The sequence below is a fragment of the Macrosteles quadrilineatus genome, unplaced genomic scaffold (genome assembly GCF_028750875.1).
Source record: "Macrosteles quadrilineatus isolate MER2022 unplaced genomic scaffold, UCM_ALF_1.0 Scaffold_2__2_contigs__length_208266976, whole genome shotgun sequence".
NCBI lineage: Eukaryota > Metazoa > Arthropoda > Insecta > Hemiptera > Cicadellidae > Macrosteles > Macrosteles quadrilineatus.
The window spans coordinates 72,061,651-72,074,873 of NW_026542595.1; the positions used below are offsets into that span (position 1 = coordinate 72,061,651).

The 13,223-nt window shown below is 38.7% G+C and overlaps 1 protein-coding gene across 1 annotated transcript; it reads right to left on the reverse strand.

Moving 5' to 3' along the window:
- Nucleotides 1–1,596: 1,596 nt before the first annotated feature.
- LOC128985883 (mitochondrial import inner membrane translocase subunit Tim8) lies at nucleotides 1,597–12,380 on the reverse strand. Its single transcript, XM_054405847.1, has 2 exons — nucleotides 12,147–12,380; nucleotides 1,597–1,857 (listed from the first exon to the last, which is right to left on the reverse strand). The coding sequence occupies exons 1-2, from the start codon at nucleotides 12,282–12,284 to the stop codon at nucleotides 1,687–1,689; spliced, it is 309 nt and encodes a 102-aa protein (XP_054261822.1). The 5' UTR covers nucleotides 12,285–12,380; the 3' UTR covers nucleotides 1,597–1,686.
- Between the last annotated feature and the right edge of the window lie 843 nt (nucleotides 12,381–13,223).

A 13,223-nucleotide genomic window follows, 5' to 3' on the forward strand; every position in this document is an offset into this window, starting at 1 on the left:
CAATTTTTATCAGCACATCGGTTTAACCGGCAGTAAGAAACGACTGTTCTCGTGGGAAAAATTTGAGACCAGTGATCACGTGTCTAAATACAATCCTCTCCTAAATTTAAGTCAAATACTGTATACAGTATGCATTTAAATGGTCTGTTTTGACGAGTTTTTGGGGACATCGGTTTAACCGGAAAACCCGTTATCCGGACTGGCCTCGGTCCCGAGGAGTCCTGATAAGAGGGAGTCTACTGTACCAAACTAATTGTAATATAAATATCTAAGGCTCTAATGAGATTAGAAATCTTCTTTGTAGTTTTGTAATTGGTTTCCAAGGGAGCCCTTGGAGGCTGACGGCCATCTTGGATTTGTCCGCCATATGAGTAATGTTAATTTCAAACAGAGAGTTATCCTGAAGAGTTATTTATCGTCTCAAAATATTTTTTTCAAACGCCAAAGTGATCGTGATTTAAATATCCAGGGCGCTATGAGATTGAAAATTTTCCTTGTAGTTTTGTAATTGTTTTATGAGTCTTAAAGCTATGCTCCAAGGACTCTTAAAGTGTGTTCCTTAATCAAAAATATTGGTAAATACTTCTACGTGACCTATTTTTGTAATTTTTGTCTTAAAATTTAAAGGTGTGTACGCACAGATTTGCTATCAACCATCATCTCATTCATTTATCTTAGTGACGTTTATTTCGAGTTATGCACGCAAGCAGCTTACTCCCTGTACATTTCTTATGGGAGTTAAACCAAGTTTATTTGGCTCTTCTAAGACCAATTTTCATAATTTTTGTCTTAAAATAAAGGTATGCTCGCAAAGATTTGCCATCAAGCATCATCATTCACTTATATTTTTTTAAACAATAGGTACCATTACTTTAAAAACATAAATTTGAGTTTTTTTTCTTACTTCAAAAGAGATGAATTTCAAAAAATCTAATTAAATTTTAATTACCCTATATATTTTGGTATAAGAACTTTCAGTGAAATACCAGCTTTCATTTGAGCTATTGATTACTAAGATTATATGAACTTAATGAACGCTGCTGAATCACGAATCAAAAATAATTATAATTATTTTAGGTCTTATCTGCAAGCAGTGATGCGTAAATTTAATTTCTCAATTTTTATTTAAGTTATTTTATGTGTCTTGGTCTTAAAATACTCACAGAAAGATAGGTTTTCATTTGAGATATTGATAGTTTGAATTAGTTAAGTTTAGATACTGCATTACACAAACAAAAAACAGCTTTTTATTACCATTATTATTGTGAATTTTATTTTGACCCGGAGAACACAGAGTTTTGCTGCTAATAAGATATTAAATTACAAGGGGTGAACAGAAACCAAACCCTTGTTTCTGAGATATTTACTAAGATGGGAATTGATCATTCATTATTCACATATTAAGATAGGAAAGATCTTTTACCTGTGTGATAAAATTGAGTAATGATCCTACATGAAAGGTGCAATAATTGGAAGTCATAACTAAACTTAATGGAAAATAAATAGCACAGGGAGATATGTTACATTACTGAAACTTAATATAAATGAAATAAAAACGTTATATGCATTAAACGAGGTTCAAAAAGTTAGTGAGAATAGATTTAAGCAATTTTATTTCATTATAACAATACAATACAAACAACAAAAATTTGAAACAACTATCAAAAACACAGTAGATAAGAAAACCTACATTCCCGCATTCTTCTGTATCAGCTGAGCATACCTGTTGGTCACAAGGAGAGAGACGTCAATGAATCGATCCACACAGTTGACCAAACAAGTCTCCGTCCGTGAGTCTAGCTTTGTGCTGGGCTTGTCCATACACATGTCCCAACAAGTGTCGGAGAACTCATGGATCTATGAAAACACAACTTTCATCAACTCATCTCCCAAAGTCCACACAATCAGGTACATTGCACAAATTTGAGAGGTGTCTACATACAGACAACTTTACTACATTTAAATAAGCTCTCAAATTCTCTAAATAGAACAGGGGGATTCATAGGGTGGAAAACCACGGGGAGCCAGATTCTACAACATTCTACCAAATGAACTGAAGTCTGTGTGTCTCAACCAAGTAAAATCTCACCTGAAGCAGTGGCTGTCCCAACGTTCCTTCTATCTATAGGTACTGATGAGTACACACACAACACAACTTACAGCTATTATATCAAAATACCATGCCGCCAGTAAAATATAAACGGTTTTTCCCTCTCTCTCTCTCTAAAATGTCCAACTACACTGATACAGGTGGGTCCACAACTGGTGTCAACTCAAACAAGTCTTAATTGCTTGTTGTGAAGAGGTTTTGGTACACCTGGGCTAGACAGAATTTGGTGAAAACTTTTGGCTAGGCTAAATAGCAGATGAAATACAAGGACTGCATATGAAATTCATTTGTTTGATAATGCATATCAAACAACAAAATTAAAGCAAGCTGTGACAGAGATGCAGGGCTTGATTCATCTTTATGTCTAATAGGCCTTGGACTAGCAGCACCATGTTAAGAGACATCCTCAGATAACTGGTAATCGTGCATGCCCTCCAAATCCTATTCACCAGCCCCTTGTACCTTAGGCGTCACCGTACCACAGATATAGACCTATTTAAGTTATAGTTGGTATAACTTAGATCAACATTACAGTACAGTACTGTACGAGAAGACACTTCATCTAAAGCCAAAAGTTCATCAAGGTCGGGAAAATAAGTGTTCCTACAGCCTTAGCCTATGCCTATCTAACTCTCGAATGTGCTACCACGACAGGCTGTTTAGGCCTATAAACGCTCCTTTTAGCGAATTTCCCATGTAGTAAATAAGCTATTACCGTAGGTCTCATAATTTTCAAAGAATTTTAAGTTGTGATTTGAAAAACAGATTTTGTGTTTGTGCCTTGTCCCATAGCTGTGGTATGAACCCAAGGTCTCGAATTTTGGTAAATTATTGTTTACAAACAAGATCAAATGAAAAATATATTGGACAAAAACAGTAAGAACACCAAGTTTTGAAAATTGTTCTTTAACTGAGGTTCTCCAATCTTGAATGTTTAACATGATGCGAAGCGCTTCTTTTTAAAATACTGTAATATTTGTTCCAAATTTTTTTTCCAAATTTTCTTGAGAGGTTGCTTTATATAAATTTATGCCACAGGAGATGTGGGAGTGAATGAAAGAAAAGTAAATTATTTTTAATGTTTCAAAAGGAAATAATTTAGACATTTTTCTCCGAACAAAAATCCCTGATGAAATTTTACGGCCAAGATGTTCAATATGAAGGTTTCAATTTAAATTTTTGTCCAGTACAAGTCCTAGGGATTTAAAGTTTTGCAGTTCTTCTAGAAATTTTCCTTCCATCCAAATTCTGTGTTGAGCTGGTTTATTACTTTGATATGTTGAGAAAGATTTGCACTTGGTCTTGTTTATATTAGGTTTAAATTGTTTAAAATGCCTATATAGTTTTAAAGTACGGTAGGTAACTCAGTTTCTAAATTTTAACACTGGTCTTAATATGGGTTGCCATGATGGTTACAAAATAAACGACGTAAATATAAACAAAACAAAGAATCATAGCATATGTTAAAATTAGACCACCACCCAAACACAGTAGGTAGGCCTACAAAGGAAAAAGATTTGGATGATGACAACTGATCAAATACCACAGAGAAAGTCTTGGATTTACTTAAGTCGCAATTTGGAAACGGCCACTGATCGAATAGGTACAGTCATAGATAAAACATACTTTGTTACATGGTGAAAGGAAAATACATAGGTGTGCTATTCCCGTCATATGCTGACGTCACTCAGATTGCAAACACCATTTTACCATTTAGAAAAATTATTAACACAATAACTATCAAATCAAAACAAATAATATATAGGCCTACTTATACGAGGTGTTAGCCCATCCTACGTACGAGAAACGAGTAGTCAGTTAAAACTGTGTTTAATTCAGAACTGCTAGTTTACACGTATAAAGACAAATTTTATTGCAGTTTTAATGTGAAAAATCATCTTGAAAACAAATGTTGCGTGATCAAATATGTTTATATCCCATCATAGGCCTGTACAAATCACAGGAATGGTCACTGGTCATGGCTTCCTGAAATTGCACCTGCATCGCTTCCTGAAATTGCACCTGCATCGCTTGAGGATCCACAATGGAGACACTGCGTGTAGGATGTGTTGATATATGTATATTGTGAAGTCCATGTTTAGAGGTATTACTCTTTGGTCTTTGTGTATTCTCTTTTTATTTATTTATTTATTACATGCACGGCAAACGCCATTTTACAAGAGTGTTGATTTGAGATTGATAAAATTAAGTGTGACTTATAGTGAAATAGTTATAGTGCGTTCAATAATTAATATTAACAAATATGAAATGATAATAAATAATATGAAATATGATAATATGAAATACGATAACAACACAGTTTTGATGAATAATATGCATGATTTACAGGACGTCTTTTAAGTGTATTTGATTTCCGATTCAGTATAAAAGGATGTCGGCTCATTAACTGCAGCCTAAATTTATTTCTGTCAATGTTAATTACAATTTATAATAAATAGTATTGAAACTTAAATTGTGTTTTTATTTAAAATGTGAAACATGGTGTCTTATAGGTGGGATACAAATAAATTTAAGTGCGTGAGTAAGAAATTAACATAAAAATGTGTTAAAACAATGAGTGAGTCAGAAGATGAAAACGTGCTTCAACAAAGGACTGTGTCTGGAAAAACTGAAAATTTCACAATGGTTCCATGCAATCTTCAGAATTTTAATTTCGAGGGCAATTTAGCCGAAAATTGGAAGCACTGGTATCAGAAATTTGAGATTTATCTCTTGGCTTCTAACCTAAATTCTGAAAATGACGCTAGGAAGGTTGCTCTACTACTGCATAATTTGGGTGACAAATGCATAGACATTTTCAATTCATTCAACCTCTCATCCGCAGATGCAAAAAAGTACGACGTGGTGGTAAGTAAATATGAAAACCATTTCTCACCTAAGAAAAACCTCACGGTTCTGAGACATAAATTTCTAAGTAGGAAACAGCTGCCATCTGAATCCATCGATAGTTTCTATACAGACTTAGTTAACTTGAGCCTCGCTTGTGAATTTGACTCTGTCCGCGAAAGTCTTGTTTGCGATGTCTTAATATCAGGGCTTAACTCCCAAAACCAGAATGTCAGGGAACGATTACTGAGAGAGCCGGAGATTAACTTGGAGAAGACTTTAGCAATCTGTAAAGCTGCTGAACTGTCTAAACAACACATCAGAGAACTTGAAGCAGAACATAATGTCCATACAGTAAACGTTCATAAGCAACGAGAGAGGAGTTACCAACAACCACAAACGTTCAGACAGAAACAGGTTTATCAGGACCAACGGAACAAATTTCATCCACCATCACAGCAGAAATCAACTGGGACAGGTAGGCCTAACAAGAGTACAAGTGCTAAGAAGTTTATTTCGAACTGCCGTAATTGTGGGAAAAGTCACGGTATTAACAAGTGCTCTACGTATGGCTTAGTGTGCTATAAGTGCGTTAAAAACAACCACTTTGCCAGTGTATGCAAATCAGCCAAAAAGGTTTGTAAAGTAGGCCTAAGTTTAGATCCTAATTCGAGAGATGTAGTTATAAGGCAAGGTAGGCAAGACAGTTCTTCTAAAAGTACTTGTACGCACAAGAATATTTTTCAATTGATACTGTATCGCTCACGTCTGAATCTATATCTAATTAGGTGATTGACAAAAACTTTTTATTCAGTAATATATGTTCAGTGATTGATTCTGTTCCTAAAAATTACATGTGTAAATCCAGGGCTAATAAATAGCTAGAGAATTTGAACAATAGGGAACATACGATATCATTTAAAATAGATACAGGTGCTCAGACAAATATCATCCCAATTGATTTGTTTAATAGGCTAGGCCTATCAAAGGCATTAATACGCACCTCGAATATAAATCTTAGTCCACTAACTGGTGAAAAAATACCGGTACTAGGTATTGTAGATTTAGATTGATCTTTCAACAGGAAAATGTTCTGTATTACTTTTGTAATAGTTGATATGAAATGTTCGCCAATTTTAGGCTTAAATTCTTGTCGCGCGTTAGGTCTTATAGCAGCCTACAACAGTCAGGTATTGTCCGTTAAGAACCAAAGTGTAGATAATATTGTTCTAGGGCAAAATATGCATAGGCCTAATGAAAGTCACATTCCGTTATTAGCATTTTGAATGAATATAGCTCACTTTTTGATGGTGGTATTGGTAACATTCCTACAACAGTTCATTTGTCATTAAGTGAAGATGCTAAGCCATTGAACCATGTCGTAGAGTACCATTTGCTTTGTTAAATCCTTTGAAAAATGAACTTGAATTAATGAAGCTAATGGAATTATTGTAAAAGAAAATGAACCTACAGAATGGGTTCACAGTTTAGTTTTGATAAACAAAAAAAAATTCTAGACTAAAGGTAGTATTAGATCCAAGAAACTTGAATAAGTATATACAAAGAACACACTGTCAAATGCCAACTATAGATGAAGTGTCATCAAAGTTTAATAATTGTAAGATATTTTCAACTCTTGATGCAAGCAGTGCATTTTGGATGCTTAAGTTGGATAATATTAGTAGCAAGTTGTGTACTTTTAATACACCTTTTGGTAGATATAGATACCTTCGTTTGCCATATGGTATCTCAAGCGCACCAGATATACGGTATTTCATTCTACTGTATCTCAAATATTTGAAGGTATTGATGGTGTAGTCACCTACATAGATGACATTTGCATAGGTGCTCCTGATAAGCAAACACATGATTTAAGGTTAAAAGAAGTACGATTGCACAGATACGAACGAGGTAAGGGACAGTACTCTTGGTGCAATGACAAGGGGCAGACACCTTCCTCAGGAGGAGCTCATAGACAGGATGCTGAAGTTCACTAAGCAACTCAGGTTTGACGGACTCTGAAGTACCATGTGGGGAGCGCAAAAAGCCCATCAGTGGCTGACGTGCAACAGGACAAGGTCCGCCCCTACAGAATTAATCAATCAATCAATAGGCCTGTACGATATGCATTTTAAATCCGATAATTTTACAGTAAAACGGCAATTGTGATGATGTGAAAAGCGTTAAAGTGAGATTTGCGGCTGATTTACATGGGCCTAATTGCTTTATAAAAAATCATGAAACATGATTGCTCCGCTCAACTGGCTTTCATTTATATGAAAGCAATCCTAGTTTTATGAACAGAATTTAACCCTCCGAGCGTCACTTGTCGAAAAATCGACTCACGACACACTTTGTGTAGTGTCACTTGTCGATTTTTCGACACACGAACATCGTTTACGGCGAAGGCTCTATGACTGACTGAATCAGATTGAACTGGATCGTGTTAGGTATCGTTCTTTTTGTTAGATTCTAAGCTTTCTCCGGAGGTCTGTCTCTAAGCGCTTTTCATTTTAGTTCCGAGAATATTGTAGCAGACAGCTGAGGAGCTGATTTCAAGACGCCATGTTATTAAGGGTAAAAAGCTGTGGAACTATCGCCAAGAATAATTCAACTCCCTTGTAGAATAGTTTTAAGAATGCAATTTATGAATGGCTTGTCAGAAACCCCCCTGTATAATATTGATGATTTTTTTTTTTTACAACCAATGACAATTTCCAGAATTGAATGCCTTTTAACCCTAAGAGTGTTAAGCGTCGCGTAATCGACGCACAACACACCCGCCGTGGTGTTATGCGTCGCTTTTGCAACACACAAACATCGTTTACGGCGAAGGCTCTGGGACTGACTGAATCAGATTGAACAGGATCAAGATTGGTATTGTTGTTTTTGGCAGATTCTAAGCTTTCTCCTGATGTCTGTTTCTAGACGCTTTTCATTTTAGTTCCGAAAATATTGTAGCTGACAGCTGACGTGCCTATTTGTAAACAACTCGGTGAACCTCGCACTGATGACTGATGTGTTTTATTATGTTTATCATTGTTTTAGTGTTAAAAATCAAAAGTAGTGATATACGTTGTGCATTATAAGAAGATTTAAGTGATTTTGAAGGGCTGGTTGATGATCCTGAAGAAGTAGGTAGTGATTGATGTAAATTATCAGCCAGATAGTATGTTTTATATATAATATTGAAGCCCATGATTTTCCAAACAAAATGGTATATAGAACAGTAGAATTAACATTGTTTTAAGCTTCTCAGATCCATTTTAATAAAACCTTGCAAATGCGCCAAAAATAGGCGGACATTAAGGCCTAAACTATGGACACTCGGAGGAATTTAACCTTCATTCAATGTTTTCATTGTCAGCAATTTTGGATTGGTGTGAACCTGGCAATAACTCCAGCCATAAGTAGTGCGCGCGCCCGAAAAAATCTATTGCTGGCCGTTTTGCGGCAAAATGCGACCGCGTAACATGAAACCGATGATGTCACCAGATAGAGGACAGTTTAACGGACACAACAGTATCAATATCATGTACCTGGGGAATAAGAAAGGGGGGGTAAAGTCAGCAATAAGTAGTGGGCGCGCCCGAAAAAATCTATTGCCGGCTGTATTGCGGAAAAATACGTCCGCAAGCAATAATAACGACGATGCCAACAGATAGAGGACACTTCAACGGACACGACAGTATCAACATCATGAACCTGGGGAGTAATTTAGGGGGGGGGGGGGGTAAAACCAGCAATAAGTAGTGGGCGCGCCCGAAAACATCCATTCCCGGCCGTATTGCGGAAAAATACGTCCGCGAGCAATAATAACTACGACGCCAACAGATAGAGGACACTTCAACGGACAAAACAGTGTCAATATCATGTACTTGGGGAGTAATATAGGGGGGTAAAACCAGCAATAAGTTGTGCGCGCGCCCGATAAAATCTATTGCTGGCCGTATTGCCGAAAAATACGTCCGCGAGCAATAACTTATTGCTGGTTTTACCCCCCTAAATTACTCCCCAGGTACATGAAGTTGATACTGTCGTGTCCGTTGAAGTGTGCTCTATCTGTTAGCGTCATCGTTATTATTGCTCGCGGACGTATTTCTCCGCAATACGGCCAGCAATAGATTTGAAAGGGCGCGCGCACAACTTATTGCTAGTTTTACCCCCCTTATATTACTCCCCAGGTACATGATGTTGATACTGTCGTGTCCGTTTAAGTGTCCTCTATCTTTTGGCATCGTCGTTATTATTGCTCGCGGACGTATTTTTCCGCAATACGGCCGGGAATAGATTTTTTCGGGCGCGCCCACTACTTATTGCTGGTTTTACCCCCCCCTAAATTACTTCCCAGGTACATGATGTTGATACTGTCGTGTCCGTTGAAGTGTCCTCTATCTGTTGGCATCATTGTTAATATTGCTTGCGGACGTATTTTTCGGCAATACGGCCAGCAATAGATTTTATCGGGCGCGCGCACTACTTATTGCTGGTTTTACCCCCCCCTAAATTACTCCCCAGGTACATGATGTTGATACTGTCGTGTCCGTTGAAGTGTCCTCTATCTGTTGGCGTCGTCGTTATTATTGCTCGCGGACGTATTTCTCCGCAATACGGCCAGCAATAGATTTGAAAGGGCGCGCGCACAACTTATTGCTGGTTTTACCCCCCTTATATTACTCCCCAGGTACATGATGTTGATACTGTCGTGTCCGTTGAAGTGTCCTCTATCTGTTGGCATCGTCGTTATTATTGCTCGCGGACGTATTTTTCCGCAATACGGCCAGGAATAGATTTTTTCGGGCGCGCCCACTACTTATTGCTGGTTTTACCCCCCTTATATTACTCCCCAGGTACATGATGTTGATACTGTCGTGTCCGTTGAAGTGTCCTCTATCTGTTAGCGTCATCGTTATTATTGCTCGCGGACGTATTTCTCAGCAATACGGCCAGCAATAGATTTGAAAGGGCGCGCGCACAACTTATTGCTAGTTTTACCCCCCTTATATTACTCCCCAGGTACATGATGTTGATACTGTCGTGTCCGTTGAAGTGTCCTCTATCTTTTGGCATCGTCGTTATTATTGCTCGCGGACGTATTTTTCCGCAATACGGCCGGGAATAGATTTTTTCGGGCGCGCCCACTACTTATTGCTGGTTTTACCCCCCCCCCCCCCTAAATTACTTCCCAGGTACATGATGTTGATACTGTCGTGTCCGTTGAAGTGTCCTCTATCTGTTGGCATCATTGTTAATATTGCTTGCGGACGTATTTTTCGGCAATACGGCCAGCAATAGATTTTATCGGGCGCGCGCAGTACTTATTGCTGGTTTTACCCCCCCCCCTAAATTACTCCCCAGGTACATGATGTTGATACTGTCGTGTCCGTTGAAGTGTCCTCTATCTGTTGGCGTCGTCGTTATTATTGCTCGCGGACGTATTTCTCCGCAATACGGCCAGCAATAGATTTGAAAGGGCGCGCGTACAACTTATTGCTGGTTTTACCCCCCTTATATTACTCCCCAGGTACATGATGTTGATACTGTCGTGTCCGTTGAAGTGTCCTCTATCTGTTGGCATCGTCGTTATTATTGCTCGCGGACGTATTTTTCCGCAATACGGCCAGGAATAGATTTTTTCGGGCGCGCCCACTACTTATTGCTGGTTTTACCCCCCTTATATTACTCCCCAGGTACATGATGTTGATACTGTCGTGTCCGTTGAAGTGTCCTCTATCTTTTGGCATCGTCGTTATTATTGCTCGCGGACGTATTTTTCTGCAATACGGCCGGGAATAGATTTTTTCGGGCGCGCCCACTACTTATTGCTGGTTTTACCCCCCTTATATTACTCCCCAGGTACATGATGTTGATACTGCCGTGTCCGTTGAAGTGTCCTCTATCTGTTGGCATCATTGTTAATATTGCTTGCGGACGTATTTTTCGGCAATACGGCCAGCAATAGATTTTATCGGGCGCGCGCACTACTTATTGCTGGTTTTACCCTCCCTAAATTACTCCCCAGGTACATGATGTTGATACTGTCGTGTCCGTTGAAGTGTCCTCTATCTGTTGGCGTCGTCGTTATTATTGCTCGCGGACGTATTTCTCCGCAATACGGCCAGCAATAGATTTGAAAGGGCGCGCGCACAACTTATTGCTGGTTTTACCCCCCTTATATTACTCCCCAGGTACATGATGTTGATACTGTCGTGTCCGTTGAAGTGTCCTCTATCTGTTGGCGTCATCATTATTATTGCTCGCGGACGTATTTCTCTGCAATACGGCCAGCAATAGATTTGAAAGGGCACGCGCACAACTTATTGCTGGTTTTACCCCCCTTATATTACTCCCCAGGTACATGATGTTGATACTGTCGTGTCCGTTGAAGTGTCCTCTATCTGTTGGCATCGTCGTTATTATTGCTCGCGGACGTATTTTTCCGCAATACGGCCGGGAATAGATTTTTTCGGGCGCGCCCACTACTTATTGCTGGTTTTACCCCCCTAAATTACTCCCCAGGTACATGATGTTGATACTGTCGTGTCCTTTGAAGTTTCCTCTATCTGTTGGCATCGTCGTTATTATTGCTCGCGGACGTATTTTTCCGCAATACGGCCGGGAATAGATTTTTTCAGGCGCGCCCACTACTTATTGCTGACTTTACCCCCCCTTTCTTATTCCCCAGGTACATGATATTGATACTGTTGTGTCCGTTAAACTGTCCTCTATCTGGTGACATCATCGGTTTCATGTTACGCGGTCGCATTTTGCCGCAAAGCGGCCAGCAATAGATTTTAGCGGGCGGGCGTACTACTTATTGCCAAGTTATTGCCAGGTTCACACAAGTCAATTTTGGTTAGCCTAAGTTAGGTTGTGACAGTAAGTTAAAACTGCCGGATACCTAATAGCCTACACACACTCGGTTACCCGATGCATATCCTCTACCAACTTAATATGTGTAAGCTATTAAATAAACTTCAGGTAGGCCTAGGCTTATGTTACTCCAAGTAAGGTCCGCCTAAAACAGGAAGGGTAGGTGGGGCAAAAATAAATTAACCTAGCCTAAATAATGAAATATTTTAAGTTAAGGCCTAATGAGACAAACTCTATTGATTTGCTATGGCCTAGCCTAAGTACTCCATGCAAGTGAGAGCTAGGAATTGGCATGACAAATTAATGCCAAACAAACCTGAGCGTTTAGTTGGGCTTTCTGCTTTTCAATCATCAAAAACTCTTGCAACTCCTTGTCTGATTTATCGGAGGACAATCCAGGCCCACCAGTGCGGTCAGAGTCTGAAAATCCGCTTAGACTAAAGGAATCTGACATTTTTGTTATAACAAGTTTAACGGAATTACTAAGACCAAAACTTAATAAGATAGAGATTAGAGACCGGTTAGGTTAGGTTACTAAGAGGGGTAGAGGAGGAGGCCTTGCCGTCAGACCGTCACCGCTCTTTTTTCGTCTGTCTAGAAACGGGACAGCGGAATTTGAAATCGGAACGACGCTTCCCCCACTACTGCGCTGTGCCGAACGCTTCCGAATCTTACCGAGCAGTGCCGAACTTAAACGTCAAATTCGATGCTGTCTGTCGCGTGGTCGCGTGGTGTCAACTGTCAACAATGAATGTGAACCAGTTTTGCGATAAGACTTTTGTGAATAGGTGGGTTTTGACTAGACACCTTCGTGAAGTTCACGAATTAATTGAGGAGGAGAAGGATATACCAAGAAATACCATTTGCAGCGTATGCAACAGCGCATTTAGTAGAGCGGAGATAGAGACACATTTTGCAGATCTGCACAAAATTCAACTTGTCAAGTCAGTTCTTAGTTTTTCTAGTGCGTCAGATTTCTACACTTGGAAAAGCAAGACGGAGGAAAAGGAAAATGTGTTGTTCACAAAACAAACAGGACAGAAGATTCTATCTGGTAAGAAGAGAATTTTTATGTTCATTTTGTTGTTACAGTTTCCAAGATGAAGAAAATGTTGTAAATAAATGTAAATATTATTTGTCTGTGTTAGTGTGTAATATAATATGTGTTAAATTGTCGCTTTAGAAGAAGAATTTATTTTGAAGACGAAGACCAGGAATTTTAACACGAGGTATGTTACTAGTTTTAAAATGTTCACAGCTGAAAATAGGCCTACCTGTAAGCTATAATTTAGAATGACATGGAATTAAACTTTTTCTTTCTATACTTTTGTTATTTAAACAGTGTAAACAACAAGTAATAATAGTTAGGATTTTTATGTAATTCATCTTTATT